At 44.9% G+C, this 20,004-nt stretch overlaps 1 protein-coding gene and 1 long non-coding RNA gene across 11 annotated transcripts in view; one reads left to right on the forward strand and one right to left on the reverse strand.

The window, feature by feature from the left end:
* Nucleotides 1-61: 61 nt before the first annotated feature.
* LOC100517973 (uncharacterized) lies at nucleotides 62-6,725 on the forward strand. The gene is made up of 2 exons (XR_307451.4): nucleotides 62-223; nucleotides 5,439-6,725. It is a non-coding gene; the product is annotated as an uncharacterized LOC100517973 (long non-coding RNA).
* A 4,213-nt stretch (nucleotides 6,726-10,938) lies between these two features.
* ANKRD13A (ankyrin repeat domain 13A) overlaps nucleotides 10,939-20,004 on the reverse strand; it is a 41,235-nt gene continuing 32,169 nt past the window's right edge. For 5 of the 10 annotated variants that reach the window (XR_014826940.1, XM_021074290.2, XM_084995587.1 and 2 more), the window contains exons 11-15: nucleotides 19,295-19,452; nucleotides 18,100-18,213; nucleotides 15,291-15,451; nucleotides 13,663-13,730; nucleotides 10,939-12,969 (exon numbers count right to left, since the gene is read on the reverse strand). Coding sequence is in view for 7 of the 10 variants with exons in the window: in XM_021074290.2 (XP_020929949.2) it covers nucleotides 12,780-12,969; nucleotides 13,663-13,730; nucleotides 15,291-15,451; nucleotides 18,100-18,213; nucleotides 19,295-19,452 (691 nt within the window). In the remaining 3 variants the exon portion in view is untranslated. The remainder of the gene's footprint in view (nucleotides 12,970-13,662; nucleotides 13,731-15,290; nucleotides 15,452-18,099; nucleotides 18,214-19,294; nucleotides 19,453-20,004) is intronic. The other 5 variants (XR_014826941.1, XM_084995588.1, XM_084995589.1 and 2 more) reach the window with 2 other exon arrangements.

Below are 20,004 nucleotides of genomic sequence, written 5' to 3' on the forward strand. Positions count from 1 at the left end.
CGCGAGCCCAGCGCGACGGAAGGTGGTGAGAGGCTGACAAAGGAGGGCTTCCGGCGGAAGTGGGTTCTCCTTCACTGTGGGCTGGAGAAGATGCTTCGTCCCGTAGGGTGGTGGCTCAATCTCGGATTGTGCAGCCTCCTGCTAGGGCAGGCGGAGGCCCCGAGCCCGGTGGAACCGCCGGAACGGAGCAGGCCGTATGCAGTGCTACGTGGGCAGAACCTGGGTGAGCGGCGGCGGGATCGGGCCTGCGCTTCCGCCGCTCCCTGCAGCCGGAGCCTGGCACGCGCTGGGCAGAGGGCCGGGGCCGGGGCCGTGTGAGGTCAGGGGGTGCCGGTGTGACCCTCTTTCCGAAGGCCTGGGGTTCAGCTCAAGATTTGGGCCACGGTAGAATCTATATGTGCTGGTCCTATGAATGACCTGGGAATCTGGAGACCCGAGTCAGAGTCTGGGTCCCATCCTATGCAGCTGTGTGGGCCCAAGCTAGGCCACATGACCAATATTTAACTCACCCCCTCCTCTTTCCTAATGAGATTAATAGTCATAGTCATAATGATAACTGACATTTGTTGAGCATTTCCTGTGTACCGTGTGGTACTAAACACTTTGTATACATGGTTTTATTTGAACCTCACAGTAACTTAATGAGAAAGATATGGTTTTTCAGCAAGGAAAATAAAACTCAGGTGAATATTTGCCCACGGTTAACACAGCTAGGAAGTCTTGGAGGCCATTAGGAGAACCTAGGTTTCATGGGGCTTGAAATGTACCTTTGGGAGGATGTCAGCCTAACATGTATATACACACATATGGGAGTACATGGTTTTGGAAGAGGCCCTGGAGCTTTAGGCTTGGCAAATTTCACTATAACTCTGCCTCCTGTAGCACCAAAGTCCTTCCTTTGCACTGAACTTCATTGGTACTTCTGCATATCTACAAAGCTGCCACATGGTATTGTTTCTGGATTACCTTGATTTTCCAGGAAGTTATTGTCATGTGTTGATGACTTACTGTGGACCTAGCACTCTACTAAGTGGTTTCTTATAAGTTATCCTGCTTACTCCTTTAGAAAAGAGTTTCTCAACCTGGGTCCTGCTGACATGTTGGACCAGAAGATTCTTTGGGTGGTTTGTGGGGAGACACACTTTCTTTTTTTTTCTTTTTTCTTTTTTTTCTTTTTTTTTTTTTTTTTTTTGTTTCTCAATGAATTTATCACATCTGTAGTTGTATAATGATCATCACAATCCAATTTCACAGGATTTCCATCCCACAACCCAAGCACCTCCCCCCACCCCCCAAGCTGTCTCCTCTAGAGACCATAAGTTTTTCAAAGTCTGGAGACACGCTTTCTTGAGCTGAGATGTTTAGTAGCATCCCCTACTTTATCCACCAGATGCCAGTAACACACCACACTCCCAGGCCAGATAATCACAATATCGCCCAACGTTTGCCAGATATCCACTGGGGGCAGAATCTCCCTGGTCGAGAACCACTGCTGTGGAACAGTACTGTTCAAAGTGTGACTATTGGAGTTCCCGTTGTGGCTCAGCAGATTAAGAACCCGACTAGTATCCATGAGGTTTGATCCCTGGCCTCGCTCAGTGGGTTAAGGATCCCATGTTGCCACAAGCTTGGATGTGGCATTGCTATTGCTGTGGCATAGGCTGGCACTTGCAGCTCCGATTTGACCCCCTGGCCTGGGAACTTTCATATACCACAGGTGTGGCCATAAAAAGGAAGAAACAAAACAAACAAAAAACAAAGTGTAACTATTCAAGGTGTGGTCGTAGAGCAGTGAGGTCTCCAAACTATTATCTGTCAAGAGAATGTCTATAGAGGGAGTTCCTATGGTGGCACAGCGGGAACTAATCTGAGTAGGAGCCATGAGGTTGTGGATTCGGTCCCTGGCCTCACTCACTCTGGCGTTGCCGTGAGCTGTGGTGTAGGTCGCAGACACTGCTCGGATCTGGTATTGCTGTGGCTCTGGCATAAGCCACTGGCTACAGCTCTGATTAGACCCCTAGCCTGGAAACCTCCATATGCCACAGGTGCGGCCCTAAAAAGACAAAAAAAAAAAAAAAAAAAAAAAAGAGCTGTCTATAGAACAGGGCATTCCTCTTGTGGCTCAGAGGGTTAAGAACCTGACACAGTGTCTGTAAGGATGTGGGTTCGATCCCTGGTCTTACTCAGTGTGTTAAGGATCCAGAGTTGCTGCAGGCTGTGGCACAGGTCACAGATGTGGCTCAGATCTGGTGTTGCTGTGGCTGTGGCATAAGCCGGCAGCTGCAGCTTGAATTTAACTCCTAGCCTGGAAACTTACATATGCCTCAGGTGCGGCCCTAAAAAGCAAAAAAAAAAAAAAAAAAAAAAAGAAAAGGAAAGGAAATTTAAGAGTCTGGTATTGTTTCAAGCAAGTGGAGCCCAGTTCTAGGTCCCTGAACTGGAATGTTTTGCAGGTTGAGGGAACTGCTAATTAGTCATGCTTAGTGGGGCTAGGTAGTGGCCCAGGACAGACTAAAAGTTAAAAAACTAGTCCTTTACCACAGATTGTTTGAGAAATGCTGCCCTAGACAGTCCTTTGCAGTGGGTACTTTAATCTCCATTTTTACAGGAGCATAAACAGACACAGAGGGATTGTGCAACTTCTGTAAGGTCATGTAGTCTGTGTAAGTGTAGATGGGGACCCAGACAGTCTCACCCCAAACCCTGCGTTCATGACCATTGTGCGGCCTGTCTTGGTGATAATAATGGCTTTCATTTGTCAGGTGCTTACTTTATGACAGTTAAAAAAATAATGATGTGGATATGCTTTTCTAATTTTCTAGTTGTTTTGGTTGGTTGACAAATGCACAGAATTATTCCAAATGAGAGGTGGGAACTGCCAGGAATGTCATAGAAAAAATGTTCACATTCAGGGGAAAGTTGGACCAGATGTCTTTTGGGACACTTCCAAGGCTAAGATTTTCAGATTCTTTTGGAATATGCTGGTCTCTTTCATTATTATATTTAAAACAGTTGATTCCGTGTTACAGTGTTAACTGAAGCTTAAAAAGAAACCCCAAAAAACTGCAGTATTAGAGTAGTTCCAAAACACCACAAAAACATTTCACTTGAAGTTTGCTATCTAAATGATTCATATGTAGGCCTCAAGAACCTCACTCTTGTGAGTTGGGTTTTAAGAAACGTAGAAAACAAGGCTCAGTGAGGGAAAGGGATCGTAAGAAACGTAGAAAACAAGGCTCAGTGAGGGAAAGGGACCGTAAGAAAGGACCTGAATAGTGGCTGCTATTTGTCCGCCAAGGTGAGGGAGAAAGATGAAGAGTGGGAGAATTTATCAAGGCCAAAAGGCGAGCTATCCCAATGGGTATTGTGTACCTAACAACTCAAGGTGTTCATCTCTTTTTTTATTTTTATGATTTTAAGAAAGACTTCCATTCTCCAAGTCTAGTCCCCTGCATTCCTGCTCTGGAAGGTTTTTTTGTTTTGGGGTGGGTTTGGTGTTTTGTTTTGGGCTTGTCTGTTTTGCCTTTCCAAAATGCAAAAAAAAAAAAAAAGGTTTAAGTGGAGTGAGACAACTTTTGGTCCAATTGCAGTCAGAGCCTTAGAAACTCTTAGAATTTAGATCTGAAAATTAGGGCAGGTATTTAGGTAACGTGGGCTATTTTGAGAGATGACATTTAGCTCATGCAAGTCACAGATTTTGTTTTAACAGAAACCATTAAAATTCCTTCTGCCCTCTTGGAGTTATGACACATTGTCTTTTTCACCTTCTTCATCCTTCTTCCCTGTCCCTCACTGGAAAAAAAAGATCTTTCTCTATGGTCAGTCTTTAATAACAGGGTTAAGTAATGGGTAGGGGGTAGATAAGGGAGTCACAAATACCCCCAAATTACTAATTTTAAATAAAATCATGGTCAAATCTTGGTTTTTGCAGAGGAACAATAACCAGACTGGGCTAGGCCCCAGCTTGAACCCGGGAAGGACCCATATACTCACAAACACATACACGTACATTTGCTTCTCAAGGTAACTTCATTTTGAACTCCCCCCAAGGTTTCTGAGATGGTCACACAGACCAGATTGCACATCACTTCTGGTGGGTTGCTGGTTATGTTAGTTTAAATCCCAAGTCCATATATCTAGTTTTGTACTGAGGGGTCAGCTGTAGGTCCCATTTCCCGCCTAAGTAACTTGGACATTTTTGATGCAAAACTGACTCTCAAAAATGTAATAGGAGTTCCCATCATGGCTAAGCGGGTTAAGGACATAGTCTCCATGAGGTCGTGGGTTCGATCCTTGGCCTCGCTTAGTTGGGCTAAGTGGGTTAAGGAACCGTCATTGCCGCAAGCTGTGGCTTAAGTCAAAGACTCGGCTTGGATCTGGCATTGTGGCTGTGGCATAGGCCAGCAGCTGCAGCTCTGATTCGACCCCTAGCCTGAGAATCTCCATATGCCGCAGCTGTGGCTATAAAAAGAAGAAAAAATAATAATAGATTCGTGAAATTATTTAATTGCTTCTTTGATCAAAAGGCCCTTCTCCAGACTCCTCAAGGGGCTAAAATGCATTATTCTTATTGAATCTCTAGTTTTTATGAATGGCTTTGAAAACATAGTTGGGTTCCTTGATTCTGTGCTTGTCCACCTATAATGGGATGGCTCTCCACACAGCAACCAGAGGGGTCTTCTTTTTCCAGCTAAATCAAATCATGTCACTCTGCCTACAGCCCTTTCTCTTTTTTTTTGGCCTTTTAGAGCCATACCTGCGGCCTGCAACACAGCCACAGCAACACAGAACCCAAGCCTCATCTGTGACCTACACCACAGCTCATGGCAACGCCACATCCTTAACCTACTGGGTGAGGCCAGGGATCGAACCTGCATCTTCATGGATACTAGTTGGGCTCATTACCAGTGAGCCACAACAGGAACTCCCCCTCTTTAAGCTTAGAATAAAATCCATGTTTCCTTCCTGGTCTACAAGGCCTTCCATACCCTGGCTCCAGCCTTCCTCTCTGGCTTCAGTCCTGTCTTTTTTCCTTCACTCCTTCCTCCCAGCCACTTCCTGTTCACTGGCTTTCTGCCTTGTTCTGGTCTCGAGGGCTTTGATTTGCTGCTCCTCAGGCCCTGCAGATGCCCGCACAGCCAGCTCCTTCCTTCCGTGGTGGCCTCGGCTTGTGTGTCTCTCCTCACTTGCTTCCCCCACCCCCTGCCTGCCATTGCTCACCCTCCCCCATCACTCTCACATTACTGATTTCTTCACAGCACTTTGAGCTCTGTGAATGCTCTTACTTGTTCTCTCCCCCCCACACGGAGACATCCCCAGAGAGGGTCTGTTGTGGCTGTTTCCCTCACACCTGGCACAGTGCCTGGCACTGAGTTGTCAGTGAATAACTTAGAGAGCCTGAGGCTGCCATTAGGAGGTAACCTGTTTTCCTTTTGCAGTGTTGATGGGAACCATTTTCAGCATCCTGCTGGTGACCATGATCCTTATGGCATTTTGCGTCTACAAGCCCATTCGGCGTCGGTGACAGTGAGAAACCAAGTCCTTCCACAAGTATTTGGTAAAGAATAAGTTGCATTGTGCATGGATCAGTGGAGAAGCTGGAATCAGAAGTTTACTGCTTGGAAATGATTTTTGTCTGGACACTTGGTAAATGCTGAATGATTTAGAAAAAACATCTAGCTGTTTTCTTTCTAACACTGTAATGCAAGTATTTGGCCACTGAGTCTGCTTCTCAGTGTTTCTTTTTCTATATGGCTCTGCTTGTTAAAAGTAAGACCTGAAGCTCCAAGGTTCAGTGTAAAGATGGCATGCTCTCGAGAGAGACAACTTTGTGAGTGATGTAAAAACCACACTGGAAAGGACTGATCGTTAATGTTTGAAAATACGAAGGAGAGGACGACTTAACTTGTCGACCTGCCCAACTTAAGACCCATTCAACCACAGTGGTTTAAGAATCACAAATGTTTTTAATTGTCCTGAGTTGCGTGGGCCTAGAATGCCGTTTGCAAAGCAATGTCATTTGTGGGGAATGTAGGCTGCCACTCCTCACGCTACAGGGAGCTCTGCATTCAGATGACTCCACTGAAGTCAAGGTCACACCAGGTAGGCCTAGGACCACGGGCAGTCTTGGGCTGCAAGGTTCTGGGGTTGGACTGGAAGTGTTAGCAGTTGGTCTATCTGAAAAAGAACTGATCCTGCACTTAAGTCTTTCCAGCCCATGCCCTAGACGTCCTGGCAGCCTTTCTGATTTGGAGTCCATAAGAGGCTCAGCAGGAGTTCTTTTCAGCCCTGGGTGGGGAGAATGCAACAGAAGTACCAAGTGCGTGTTCACTGTACGAGGCAGAGTGGCAGGCTGAGTGTGTGTTTACACAAATTTAATTTCAACTTTGAAAATGCTGCTATTTGTTTGTACTGTTGGTGAACTGGATATCTCCCTGCTCCCCACAGAACTGGTATTTTTGTACTTAACAGTATTTATTTTAAAGCTGCTGGGTTTAACTGTGTTGTTAAATTAAAATGCGCCGTATCTTGTTTGTGCTCCATTCAAGCACAGCACTGTTTTTTGTTTGTTATTTTTAACAACCTGCACTTAATGTGAAATAACTTATGCGGGATGCTGTAACTGTTTGACTGAAGGATTTTGTTTGTAACCCTAACACTGAGCCACTGAAATATTGTTTTGTGCTTTTGAGCAAAATGTGAATTAAAACTAAAGTAAAATCTTATATGCTGTTTTATTCCAAGTAATTATTTTCTAGGTATTTAACATGTAGGTGGGAGTTCCCATTGTGGCACAGTGGAAACAAATCCGACTAGGAACCGTGAGGTTGCAAAGTTGATCCCTGGCCTCACTCAGTGGGTTAAGGATCCGGCACCGTGAGCTGTGTAGGTTACAGACAAGGCTTAGATCTGGCATTGCCGTGGCTGTGTCTAGGCTGGCAGCTGCAGCTCCGATTTGACCCCTAGCCTGGGAACTTACATATGCCATGGGTGCTGCCCTAAAATGCATGCATGCATGCATGAATGAATAAATAAATAAAATGCAGGTTGTGTGTGTGTGAATCTGATTTAATCTCTTAAAGAAGTACCACAAAGTGGAATTTTAAATTAACATGTGAAAATATACTATTGCCCCAAGGCAAGCTATTGATTATTTCAAAAACTGAGCCTTAAGTAATCTATTAAGCTGGGCAAGGGGCCAGAAGACCTGGATTCTTGTCCCAGCTCCAGTTGCAAACAGGCTTAACTTCTCTAGAGCATGTTTTCTCATCTGTAAAATGGTGATATACACAGTATCTTTCTTTATGGTGAGGATCAGATGTGAAAACCAACACAAATGGAGGTAGGCTCACCACAGCTGGCCTGTGTTTTGAAGCCCATGGCTTTTGACTGGAGGAGGAATTCTGAGACTCTAGCCGGAACAGAGTTAAGTCCCAGGAACCCACATCACCTCCTCACCTGGGTGCCACATTTTGATGTGCTGCCTAAAAACATATTGCCATTTTTAGGAGTTCCTGTTACGGCTCAATGGTAATGAACTTGACTAGTTATGAGGATGTGGGTTTGACCCCTGGCCTTGCTCAGTGGCTTAAGGATTCAGCGTTGCTGTGAGCTGCGGTGTAGATTGCAGTTGTGGCTCAGATCCCAAGTTGCTGTGGCGTAGGCTGGTGGCTGCAGCTCTAATTTGACCCCTAGTCTGGGAACTTCCATATGCCACAAGTGCAGCCCTAAAAAGCAAAAAAAAAAAAATATATATATATATATATATAGATAGATAGATAGATATAGATACAGATATATAGAGAGAGCCATTTTTAGAATTTTAAAAGGAAACGGTAAAAAATCACCAGGCCTGTAAATCTTGAAGCCTGCCATTTGCATAGTAATCACCAGCCAGGTAATAAAAAGATCATGTTCAATTTTCGAAAACAATCTTGAAATGGTTATTCCTCATACAAATCCAAAACCAAGCCTACACCATCCCAGTGTTACTATCTGTTCAGTATGAGATTTCAAGTGAAAGTAAGACAGAATAATCTTCATAGAAAGAGGCTTATTTTAGAGAAATGAGTAACGGTGAAATCTCAATTCCAAGTGTGACAGAGAAACTGAAAACTTTTATGCACCAGAGAGTGACCTACTGCTACTTTCAGGTGGACTTATTCTCCTGACCTTTGTCTACATAGTGCAGATGGGCAGGACCCAAACCCTACATTTCCTAAACTGACCTGTACTCGGGATACTCACCCTGGCCCCTAATGAACACATTCAACTGGTTTACACCAATAATAAAAGACTATTCACTTCACAAACACTAACCTTTTTTTTCTATTCTTTTCTTTGGCCCCCATGTGCAGCATATGGAAGTTCCCAGGCTAGGGGTCAAACCAGAGCTACAGCTGACTGTACACCACAGCCACAGAAACTCAGGTTCCGAGCCATATCTGTGACCTTTAGGTGACCCCAGCTCACGGCATTGACAGATCCCTGACCCACTGATTGAGGCCAGGGATCGAACCTGCATCCTCATGGCTACTGGTGGGTTTCATTTCCGCTGCGCCACAACAGGAACTCCCAGCAAATACTAATATTAACTTTCCTTAAAATTGAGATTAAGAAATCTGCAGGTGCTGCTTGCCATTTCAGGGCCCTAGAGTCTTATTAGTGGATTACACTTTTTTCCAGCTGGATCTCAATCTTAAATCCACACTTCTTTCTAGACATGGATCTAGCTTGGACCTGGGAATCCATCTGCAGTCATTTGAGGTTGTCATAGTCCAACTCGTCGTCTTTGATGTCATCTGCATTCAGCAGGAAAGTGGGACCAAGCCGGTGCTTATGGTTTCTCTTTCCTATCATTATTTAGGGTGGGCTTAGCTGCCCTGACACCTCACATCATGTGGGGTGTGATGAGCTTGTCTTTGGAGCAAGTATCTTGAGAACTTTGTTACACAGTCATCCCTCTGTATTCAAGGGTTCCACATATGCAAATTCAGCCAACTTGAAATCAAAAATACTTGGGGGGAGGAGTTCCCACTGAGGTATAACAGGATTGGTGGTGTCTCTGAAGTACCAGGATGATGATCTGATCCCTGGCCCAGAACAGGGGATTACAGGATCCAGCATTGCCACAGCTGTGGTATAGGTCACAATTACAGCTCGGATGTGATACCTGGCCTGGGAATTCCATATGCTGTGGGACAGCCAAAAAAGAAAAAAAAAAATTGCAGAGAGAAAACATTCCAGAAGATTCCAAAAAGCAAAACTGGGATTTAACTCACACCAGCAACTATTAACATTAGCATTTACATTGTTATTTATAACTGTATGACATTTGCATTGTATCAGATAAGTCATCCAGAGAAGATTTCAAGTATATGGAAGGAGGAGGAGTTTGGGTATGGCTCAGTGGGTTAAAGATCTGGTGTCACTGCTGTGGTTCAGGTCGCTGCTATGGCGCAGGTTCAATCCCTAGCTCAGGAACTTCCACATGCTGCAGGTGTGGCCAAACAAAAAAACTAGAGTAACTTCCCTAAAGTATACAGGAGCATATAGTATGTTATATACAAATACCATGTCATTTTTATATAAAGGACTTCAGCACCCACAGACAGTGTCTGTGGAGCATCCTGGAAACACTCCTGCACATACTGAGGGATGACTGTACTTAATTTCTAGTAGTGTCTTACATGCAGAAGTTGCTCGCATGCAACAAGTTGCTTACATGATGACGTGGGTCCGTCCACCCAAGCTTTAATAAGCCTTAAAGATAAACTATTTTTTTTGTTGTTGTTGTTGTTGTTGCTATTTCTTGGGCCGCTCCCGCGGCATATGGAGGTTCCCAGGCTAGGGGTCCAATCGGAGCTGTAGCCACTGGCCTACGCCAGAGCCACAGCAACGCGGGATCCGAGCCGCGTCTGCAACCTACACCACAGCTCACGGCAACGCCGGATCGTTAGCAAGGGCAGGGACCGAACCCGCAACCTCATGGTTCCTAGTCGGATTCGTTAACCACTGCGCCACGACGGGAACTCCAAGATAAACTATTTAATAAGATAATCCATAGGTATGGCATGTCTTGACCTAAGAAGAATAACAGTTTTCTTCATGATGCTCAAAGTATTGCTATTTACTTTCTGCCCAAAAGTAAAGCAGAGCCTTTACATCTGGAAATACCAAGGCCTCATTTCTGGAACCTGAACAATTTTTTAGTGGTCACTGCCCCTTTTGTTTTTTGTTTGTTTTGTTTTGTTTTGTTTTGTTTTTGTCATTGTTGTTGTTGCTATTTCTTGGGCCGCTTCCGTGGCATATGGAGGTTCCCAGGCTAGGGGTCCAATCGGAGCTGTAGCCACCGGCCTACGCCAGAGCCACAGCAACGAGGGATCCGAGCCGCGTCTGCAACCTACACCACAGCTCACGGCAACGCCGGATCGTTAACCCACTGAGCAAGGCCAGGGACCGAACCCGCAACCTCATGGTTCCTAGTCGGATTCGTTAACCACTGCGCCACGACGGGAACTCCCCCTTTTGTTTTAATACCAAGATACTTAGGTGTAGGTTAGGTCTGAAGGCTGAATTATCATTTGAACTTCCAAGAAGAGCCTCACAAAGCACTTCACCTCAAAGGAAAGGCAGATTTACTCCAATTGGAGAGATGTGGTGTTGGTGTGGCTTCCGGCACTCCACCAGGGCCAGTCCCTCTCCAGGAGGAGGGCTGCAGGGGCTCTCAGAGCTGCCTGACACTGGTTGGCTGGAGTTTCCATCTGAAATGAGTAGCATGGGGCATGTGGATTGGGATGTGCATGAGGGCTGAGAGGAGCATGGCATCTTGGTCATACACCACTGAGCATCGAGAGCCATTCTAATGTTCCCATAACACACAAAACAGGAAATGACTAGAAAACCGGAGGAGAAAAAAAAAGACTTTGGAAGGCTGTCTAGTATACCGTACGAGCACCCTCTAAGGAAGCAGTCTTTATTTGTCTTTTAAGAGATTGAACACATAAGTGGAAAATGCTGTGGTGGTGACACAAAGCTCAGTCCCTTTTTCACTGACTTCCCAGGGAGAAAGGCAAAGACATAGGGGAGCAGAACAATGGAATGCAAACACAGAAATCACCTCTGTTCACTTAGTGAGTAAACTATGTGGCCTAACTGCAGCCATTCCCAAGATGTGTGCCCGCTCACGGTAAACGCTGAGTAAACGGAATGCCAAGCTGAGTATCTGAAACGACTGTGATGCTGCGTATACTGGCCTTGTATGCAGAGAAGGAATTTTGGTCAGACCATGACAAGAAAGCCAGATGGTTCCATGGAATCAAAAGCACAATTCTTTGTGACTGGGAACGTTTCCCTGGCAACGCTAACTGTATATACAGACGTCAACTGGAACGGTACTTTGCTTCCTGTCCCATCCCGAAAGCAGCGCAACAGGTAGGAAATGGATGCAAAACAGGAGAGGATGTTGTCGCTAGGTGATTTCAGTGCAGCCTGTGGGAATGAATACGTGCGCCAGGTGGAGTGAGGTGCCCTCGGCTGTATTCCCCAGGCTTCTCCATGTTGTACGATGGTTATTTACAGAAGGGTTAGACAAAATAGTTAACTACTAAAGGTATCCAAAAAAGGCCTGAGAAAAATCTGGTTAAGATGTATAACCTTGTATTGCTATTGATGGGGGTAGTCGGTTTTATATCTTTTAAAAATAATAAAAAGATTCTGTTAAAAAATATATTTATCCAGAAGGATGTTGATTTGAACTCTAAAAAGCAACGTGGAAACATTTTCCCTTTTGAATACAGAGCCACTGAGTTCCGTATGTAGCTCCCTTTCTAATTTCAGGTATACCCCTTCCTCTCCAAGAGCCTAGGGCACGAAGTGGGGTCTTCTTGGTCCTCTGCCTGGAGACCCTTCACTAGAGAAGGCCGGGAACACACCCTTGGTTTGGTTCTGCGCTATTCGAAGATTTTGGCCAGCCTGCCCACTTCAAGAACAAGCCTCAGGTTCTCCTAGCTGCTCCTTCAGGGCCAGAATTAGCTGCCTTGGATTAAGCCTGGAGGATCCCGCTCTCAAAAGGAACTGCCTTGACAAATTCAAATCAGATCCTTCCATACCTGGAGTGAGGTGGCTGGAAACTAGTAGTAATTTTTAAGGCTAAGGCAACATCTGTTGTCATTTGTGTATCTTAATTTGATGCAAATAGTTAACCCTAATCTAAAATAGATCCTGTACAGATCTCCTCTTTAGCTTTAGCTGGGTGTGGAAGGAATGGAATTAAGGTGGAGATGGGGTAGGGACAATGCCCTAGAAACCCTGTATAAAGGTCCAAACAAAAGAGCAGATCGGCACAGGTGACCCATTTCTTTGGTGAACTGTAAAGAAGTATCTCATAGATTCTCATACACCACACTCTACAAAGGCAGCTGCTCTCATATATAAAAGCACCCTGACTCTGCAAGAACTTTTGTTATCACTCCTTAATAAAAATTAATCTACAAACCTGCGGGGGGTTGGGTATTTATCTAAAGCTGGTAGTAAAAATGTGACCTGCAAGCCAACACAGCTAATGGAAAGTGATGATGCTCTCCTCCCCTCAGGCCTGGAGGTGGGGCCGCAGGACCCCAGCCCCTTCCCTAGGGAGCGTTGTGGGTGGACCTGGGTGGCCCGGCACCTCTGCATAAAGAAGGGGACAGCTGCCTTCTGCTGCCTCGGGGTGAGGCACAGTCCCTCCGTGGCGCAGGCAGAGCGTCTGCTTTGTGTGGGTGGGCAGGAGGCGGGAGGGCCTACTTCTCGGTGAGTGACAGCTGTAAGACCTGCTGCAGCTCCGCCTCCTCCTCCTGCAGCCGAAGCTCACGCTCCTCCAGCTCTTTGGCAGAGAGCTCCATGGCCAGCTGCAGGTCGCTGTCAAAGCGGCTGGTCTCACTGGAGGCGCCAGGGCCTTCTGAGCTGGTGAGGAGGCTCTCCTGGATGGCTCTGTGTCAGAAAAACAGGGGAGAAACAGTGATTAATGTTATCACTGGCGGCGGCAGCGCCCACATTTCTTAACCACATGCCCAGGACACACACATGCCAGGCACTTCATACACACTCTGAGTGCACAATCCCATGTTACTCTGGGGGTGTAGGTGCTGGGTGCAGGTACATACCTGCCCGAGATCACCCAGCCACTAAGTGATGCTGCTAGGAATTAAACTTTGGATCTATTTTAAGGCAAAACCCACGTTCTTCAGCAGGTTTTCATATGTGCCCAAACTACAGGGAAATATTTTGTAAAATGAAATCTTTCCAGTTTTCCCCCTTTTGTTAAAAAAGAAAAAAAAGAAAAAAAAAAAGCTCATAATCTAATCCTCTCTGTAGCCTTCCCCAAAGTGTCATCATCCTTAAAACTGTATAAGGGCACCCTGAGGGTACCCAGACCCTCTGTGATCACACATTCTTCACAGAAGATCAGACCAATCAGAAAATATTTACGGGGTGCCTTTCTACTTATGGTACTGACCAGCCATTCTATCACCAATTCCTGGAAGCTCAGCCACCCAGAGCTAAGAGCTAATTTAAGGAGGAAGCAGGAGAGCTAACAATTTATCAAGTCTCTCCTGCCAGGCTTGCTGCCATGTGTCCTAAGCACCTGCACCAACCTCAGTTTAATCATTAAGAGTCAATCACCTCTCGTACTGGGCGTCGTAGGTATGTGCCTGGCCAATGCCTCCATTAGAAGCTGGTCCTGAAAGTTCCTACGGAAAACAAACGTGGTGGACAGGGGAATATCCCTTAGAAGGAACAGACAGTTGTACTGATAACATAGTGAAAGCAGCTAAAACAAGATGAAAAATATTTACATGTCCATTATCAATACTACTGTGTGAAAAATAGGGGCTGGGGTTATCTCTATGATGACACCCCAATGTCATATAGTATAGACACACTACCCTGACTGACAGTGACCACGTGCTCATACTAGATATAAACCCCATCTACTAAAAAGAGCCAAACCTTAGGCAATGTTTGAATGAGCAATGCAGGTAATTCTTTTAGAGCAAGACTGGAATATATAATTCATTATCTCTCATCTTTGACTCTGGCTACTCCTCTTTTCAAAATTTATGGCCAACAAGGTTTATGTAGCTATGAGGGGTTGGGGGGGGGGGATAAGCTCACTTATAATAGGGAAAGGAAAAGCATACTGGGCTAACAGTAATGTCTAGGGGAAGGTCGCCTCGCAAGGGCAACATGTCAGCTCTGGGGTTGGGCCCTTGGCCCGGGAGCTACAGAAAACTGAATGGCTCTAAGGATGGGTCCACGGGAAGTGGAGGGGAGGGAGAGCTCAGGCTATGCAAGCTCTGAGACTCCAGAACAAAACCAGGATGCCAAAAACCTCAACGGAGCGGGGGGTGGGGAACTGGAGCATGGATACCATTCCCAAAGCTCAGCAGCCCCATAAGGGCAGGCAGGCACTGGGGCTGTTTCACCAAAGAACTCCTGCACCTGGCACAAAGCAGGCACTGTGCAAACATCTGCTGAATGATGGTGGAAGGACAGAAGAAAGCAATGAACAAATGGGCAGCAGGAGCCCAGGACCACACCAGAGGGCGGGAAGCCTCCAACCCTGGACCGTCCCCTTCTCCTATTTCCAAATTCCAGAGGTAATCAGTGTTTACTTGTGTGTCCTTTTTTTTTGGGGGGGGGGCTGCACCTGTGGCATTTGGAGGCCTTGAGGAAGAACCACATAAGAAGAGGCAACTGTTCTTATGCTGGTCTGGTCTATCCACAGCGCTCCTTTTAGCCACAGACTCTGAGTTTGGGATTATGTCCCTTACAACAGTATGAAACACCAGAGAAAAAAAGAAAAAATTTAAAACAATGAATCCACCATCAGTTTCATCACATATTCAGTAACCACAACGCAATGACTGGTCTTCCCTGGGGAGGAAGTTGGGATTAAAATCCACATACCTTTGTATGAGACTCCTAACGTACAGATAATATACCAGGGAAAGGAGGATGGTGTAAACTAGGAAGAATTTACTGTTTCACTACAGGAAGATTATATAGCACGCTCTGAAAGATACACGATTATTGGGTGACATTCTGTGAATAGTGATGACTGTCTCTATGCAGATAGTCTGAATACACATCTGTAAAATACTAGCTGCATAAAATATAAAGTAATCTATGTAAATACCATAGAATATGCCAAACTCATCACTGAGAGCAAATCTGTCAGGTTAGCCAAAGACAGGCCAAACTGGAGGGTAAGAGCTTCCAAGCCCTGCCATTTATTCTGATAAGTGCACCTGGCTTCTGGTGGACTCCAGTAAGCTCTGCTGGATGGCAAACTGCATTATCTCGTAATCTTCGTCCTGCAAATGCATGTTTCTGCCATTGTCTTGAACATGGTAAGATTCGGGAATTTCAAACACAGACTGATCAACTTCGAAGTTTGTGAGAGGGGAAGCTGAAACACAAAAGGTGAAGGTCCAGTGCCTGAGTTAGTAAAATAAATTTCCATTTCAATGTTTTATAAACATTTTTAAAATAAAAAAAACATTAAAATGATTAAAATCAAGGTTGGCTATTTCGTGAGAGAGATTTTGAGGAAGAATAATCTTGACAGAGAAAAGTACCAGAATACTGCTTTTTTCTGCTTGCCTTAACTTTTTTTTTTAGTAATAAAATGCATAGTCATAAAAAAAAAAATACAGGAGTTCTCTGGCACAGTATGTTAAGGAAGGTGCAGTGGCTCTGGTCACTGCTGTGGTGCAGGTTTGATCCCTGGCCTGGAAACTTTTACATGCCATAGGCACAACCAAAAGACAAAACAAAACAAAACAAAAAAACCCCAGACAAAGAGTTCCCATCGTGGCGCAGTAGAAACGAATCCGACTAAGAACCATGAGGTTGTGGGTTTGATCCCTGGCCTCGCACAGTGGGTTGAGGATCCAGCATTGCCGTGAGCTGTGGTGTACATCAAAGACGCGGCTCGGACCTGGTGTTGCTGTGGCTGTGGTGTAGGCCGGCAGCAACAGCTCCGATTAGACCCCTAGCCTAAAAACCTCCATATGCCACGGGTGCAGCCCTAAAAGGACAAAAAAAAAAAAGACAAAAACAAGAAAACAAACAAAAAACCCCCAGACAACTGTAAAATGAAAAGTTAAGCTCTCTCCTACACTCCTTTTCCTATTTCCAAATTCCAGAGGTAACCAGTGTTTACTTGTGTGTTCTTTTTTTTGGTGTGGAGGGGGTGGCTACACCTTTGGCAATTGGTTCTCGGGCCAGGGATTGAACCAAGCCCTGCAGTGACAATGCCAAATCCTTAAACCACTGCCCTACAAGGGAATTCCTACTTATGCGAACTCTGAGGAATGTGGTAAATGTGTGTATATACACAATCACGCTAATGTGTCTTTTTATTTTTCCCTTTTCTATTATGAAATATAGTAAGGCACATATAAGATACCTGTAAACTGGAATTCCTGTCATGGCTCAGCAGTTAACCAACCAGACTAGTATCCATGAGGACGCTGGTTTGATCCCTGACCTCACACAGTAGGTTAAGGATCCAGTGTTGCCGTGAGCTGTGGTGTAGGGTACAGGCGTGGCTCGGATCCCACATGGCTATGGCTGTAGCATAGGCTAGTGGCTACACCTCTGATTGGACCCCTAGCCTGGGAACCTCCATATGCTGAGGATGTGGCCCTAAAAAGACAAAAAAAAAAAAAAAGAAAAAAAGAAAAAAAAGAAAGATGCCTGTAAACTTAAAAGTGATAATAATAAAGCAAATGCTTGTGTAGCTTTCAAGTAGCCCAAGACACAGAACACTATTTTACCAAAAAAAAAAAAAAAAAAAAAAACTTCAGAAAAAAATTCAATTCTGTTTTGATATACTAGCAATGAGTAACTGGGAAATAAAATCCATTTATTTAAGAATTTAAAAAATAAATCCATTTACAATAGCATCCAAAATTGGAACTGGATTGATGGCAATGGGGCCTGAGGAAATTTTGGGGAGTGATGGAAATGTTCTATATCTTGCCTGAGGCGATGGTTCCTTGGGTGTATAAATTTGTCAAAATGCACTGACCTGGGGCTCCCATCATGGTACAGCAGAAAGGAATACAACTAGGAACCATGAGGTTGTAGGTTCGATCCCTGGCCTTGCTCAGTGGGTTAAGGATCCAGCATTGCCATGAGCTGTGATGTAGGTCGAAGATGTGGCTTGGATCCAGCTTTGCTGTGGCTGTGGTGTAGGCTGGCAGCTGTAGCTACAATTTGACCCCAGTCTGGGAACCTCCATACGTCGTGGGAATGGCCCTAAAAAAAAAAAAAAAGTACTAACCTGTCACACTTTAAGTAGGAGCATTTTATTATATATATGTTACACCTCAATAAACTTGTTTTATGTCTTTTTCTTTTTTTTTTTTTAAGGACCACATCTTGGCACATGGAGGGTCCCAGGCTAGGGGGTGGATCAGAGTTGTAGCTGCTGGCCTACGCCACAGCCGCGGCAACATGGGATCTGAGCCTTGTCTGTAACTTACATCACAGTTCATGCCAAGGGTGGATCCTTAACCTACTGAGCAAGGCCAGGGATCGAACCAGTATCCTCACAGATACCAGTCAAATTCAATTCTGCTGAGCCACAAGGGGAACTCTCAGATATGCTGTCTTTTTAATTCAAGCAGGGTTATACATATTCCACAAATTGTTTTTTTCTTTCATTCAAGACAGAGATCTCCTCCATAAGAGTCTCTCTCTCTATTTTTTTTTTTTTTTTTGGTCTTTTCAGGGCCGCACTCTCGGCATATGGAGGTTCCCAGGCTAGGGGTTAAATCAGAGCTACAGCTGCTGGCCTACGCCACTGCCACAGTAACGCAGGATCTGAACCGTGTCTGTGACCTATACCACAGCTCATGGCAATGCCAGATCCTTAATCCACTGTGCGAGCCCAGGGATCGAACTTTCATCCTCATGGATGCTAGTCAGATTTGTTTCTGCTGAGCCATGATGGGAACTCCAGATACTCTAATTTCAAACTGAATAATTACTATAATGACTAAATGGATGAATTTTTTTTTAAATCACAAAACTTTTTTTGTTTTTTACCTGAATCAAGCTGGGTCCCTTCTGCATTTTGAGATATGTTTTCTTCAGCAGTGCTACAGCCATTAACGTTTCCAAATGTAATCCGTGCATTTAAGACATGAAACAATGGAATTTCTAACAAAATAAAAGGTTTTATAAATAAGCTTTACTGAGAATACTATCCATCATTTACTGAGCACTTACTATACTGGTACCGTGCCAAGTACTTTTTATAAATGATTTTTTTCTTCCTTTTTCTCTTTTTTTAAGGGCTGCACCTGCAGCATATGGAAGTTCCCAGGCTAAGGGTCGAATCGGAGCTGCAGCTGCCAGCCTACACCACAGGCACAGAAATGTGGGATCTGAGCCGTGTCTGTGACCTACACCACAGCTCATGGCAACACTGGATCCTTAACCCACTGAGCAAGGCCAGGGATCGAACCCATATCTCATGGATTCTAGTCAGATTTGTTTCCGCTGAGCCACAATGGGAACTCCTAAATATGATTTCTTTTAATCATCATAACCCTTCCCCATATACAGATGGGAAAACTGAGATTCAAAGAGGTTAAGCAACTTCTCCTAGATCGCAGTAAGTGATTGAGCCAAGATTCAAGTGTCATGAATGAATATACAACTATCCAAAAAATAAATTCTTCACAAGTAATATGTATTGTGCATGGAATTATGCACACTAATTCAAGCCCTAAAACATATTTATATATCAAAGGATCTTGGTGTCAATTGTCCTCATCAAGTAACAGGCTAATTTGAAGTTTCACTTAAAGTTTGATATAGAGGCAATGAATGTGGCACATTTTTATGCCTTTTTCATCTGTCAGCACCATCTGTAAACAGAACCAAGGCTGGGGACTCTCCTAATTTTCTTTATTTTGACCACACTTGCAGCATGTGAAGTTCCCAGACCAGGGATCAAACCTGTGCCACAGCAGTGACCCGAGCCACAGCAGTGACAATGCTGGATCCTTAACCCCCTGAGCCAGCAGGGAACTCCAGGGACTGTTCTAATTTTGATATACAAATTGAACCAAGAATCATGATACCTCTTTAAACCAAATTAAACCAGAGGATAACTCTGCCTTCCTCCATTAGGTCCACTGTCTGCTACTTTTGCCTTAAGTGCTCCTGAAGCAGACTCTGGTATCCACAAAAACGGCAAAGCCTATGGGTGCTCCTGTGGTTTATTTAATGGTACCTATTTTGACAGGAAATCCAGGTGGAAATTCCAGTTTGATGAAATCTCTCAGTCTGGCAAAATGAGCACTAGTTCGGGCCATCAGGTCAATGATGGGAATGACCTGTTCCACAAGAGAGAGAGGAAACTCCTCACACATCCACAGTGTTGCCTTGAACCTGCCAGATTTGATGAGAAAGGACAGCAAGACTAAGTTATTTCCACAGAGGCTGGACAATGCCCACTTCCTCACTTCCCATCTTCCCAGTTACCTTAGACCTGCTAGGTCAAAGAGCCATGCAGAACTGGCATCACCCTGAAATCGGGCAATCAGGGGAAATGACCTGCACTACGAGCCTTAACTAATGGCAAGCAGGAAGAATTGGTAGCTGGTGGAAAAAGCTTCATTGGATTAGCTGAAGCATGAGGACAGTGAAAAAAAAAAAAAAAAGGAATTCTGGAGTTACCGTCATGGCGCAGTGGTTAACGAATCCGACTAGGAGCCATGAGGTTGCGGGTTCAGCCCCTGCCCTTGCTCAGTGGGTTAACGATCCGGCGTTGCTGTGAGCTGTGGTGTAGGTCGTACATGAGGCTCGGATCCTGTGTTGCTGTGGCTCCGGCATAGGCCGGGGGCTACAGCTTTGATTCGACCCCTAGCCTGGGAACCTCCATATGCCGTGGAAGCGGCCCAAAAAAATAGCAAAAAGACAAAATAAATTAAAAAAAAAAAA

The sequence above is a fragment of the Sus scrofa genome, chromosome 14 (assembly GCF_054392235.1).
Source record: "Sus scrofa isolate SSC_HxYL_T2T_F1_AM1 chromosome 14, Sscrofa_HxYL_maternal_Yorkshire_Landrace_v2.0, whole genome shotgun sequence".
In the NCBI taxonomy this organism is placed as follows: domain Eukaryota; kingdom Metazoa; phylum Chordata; class Mammalia; order Artiodactyla; family Suidae; genus Sus; species Sus scrofa.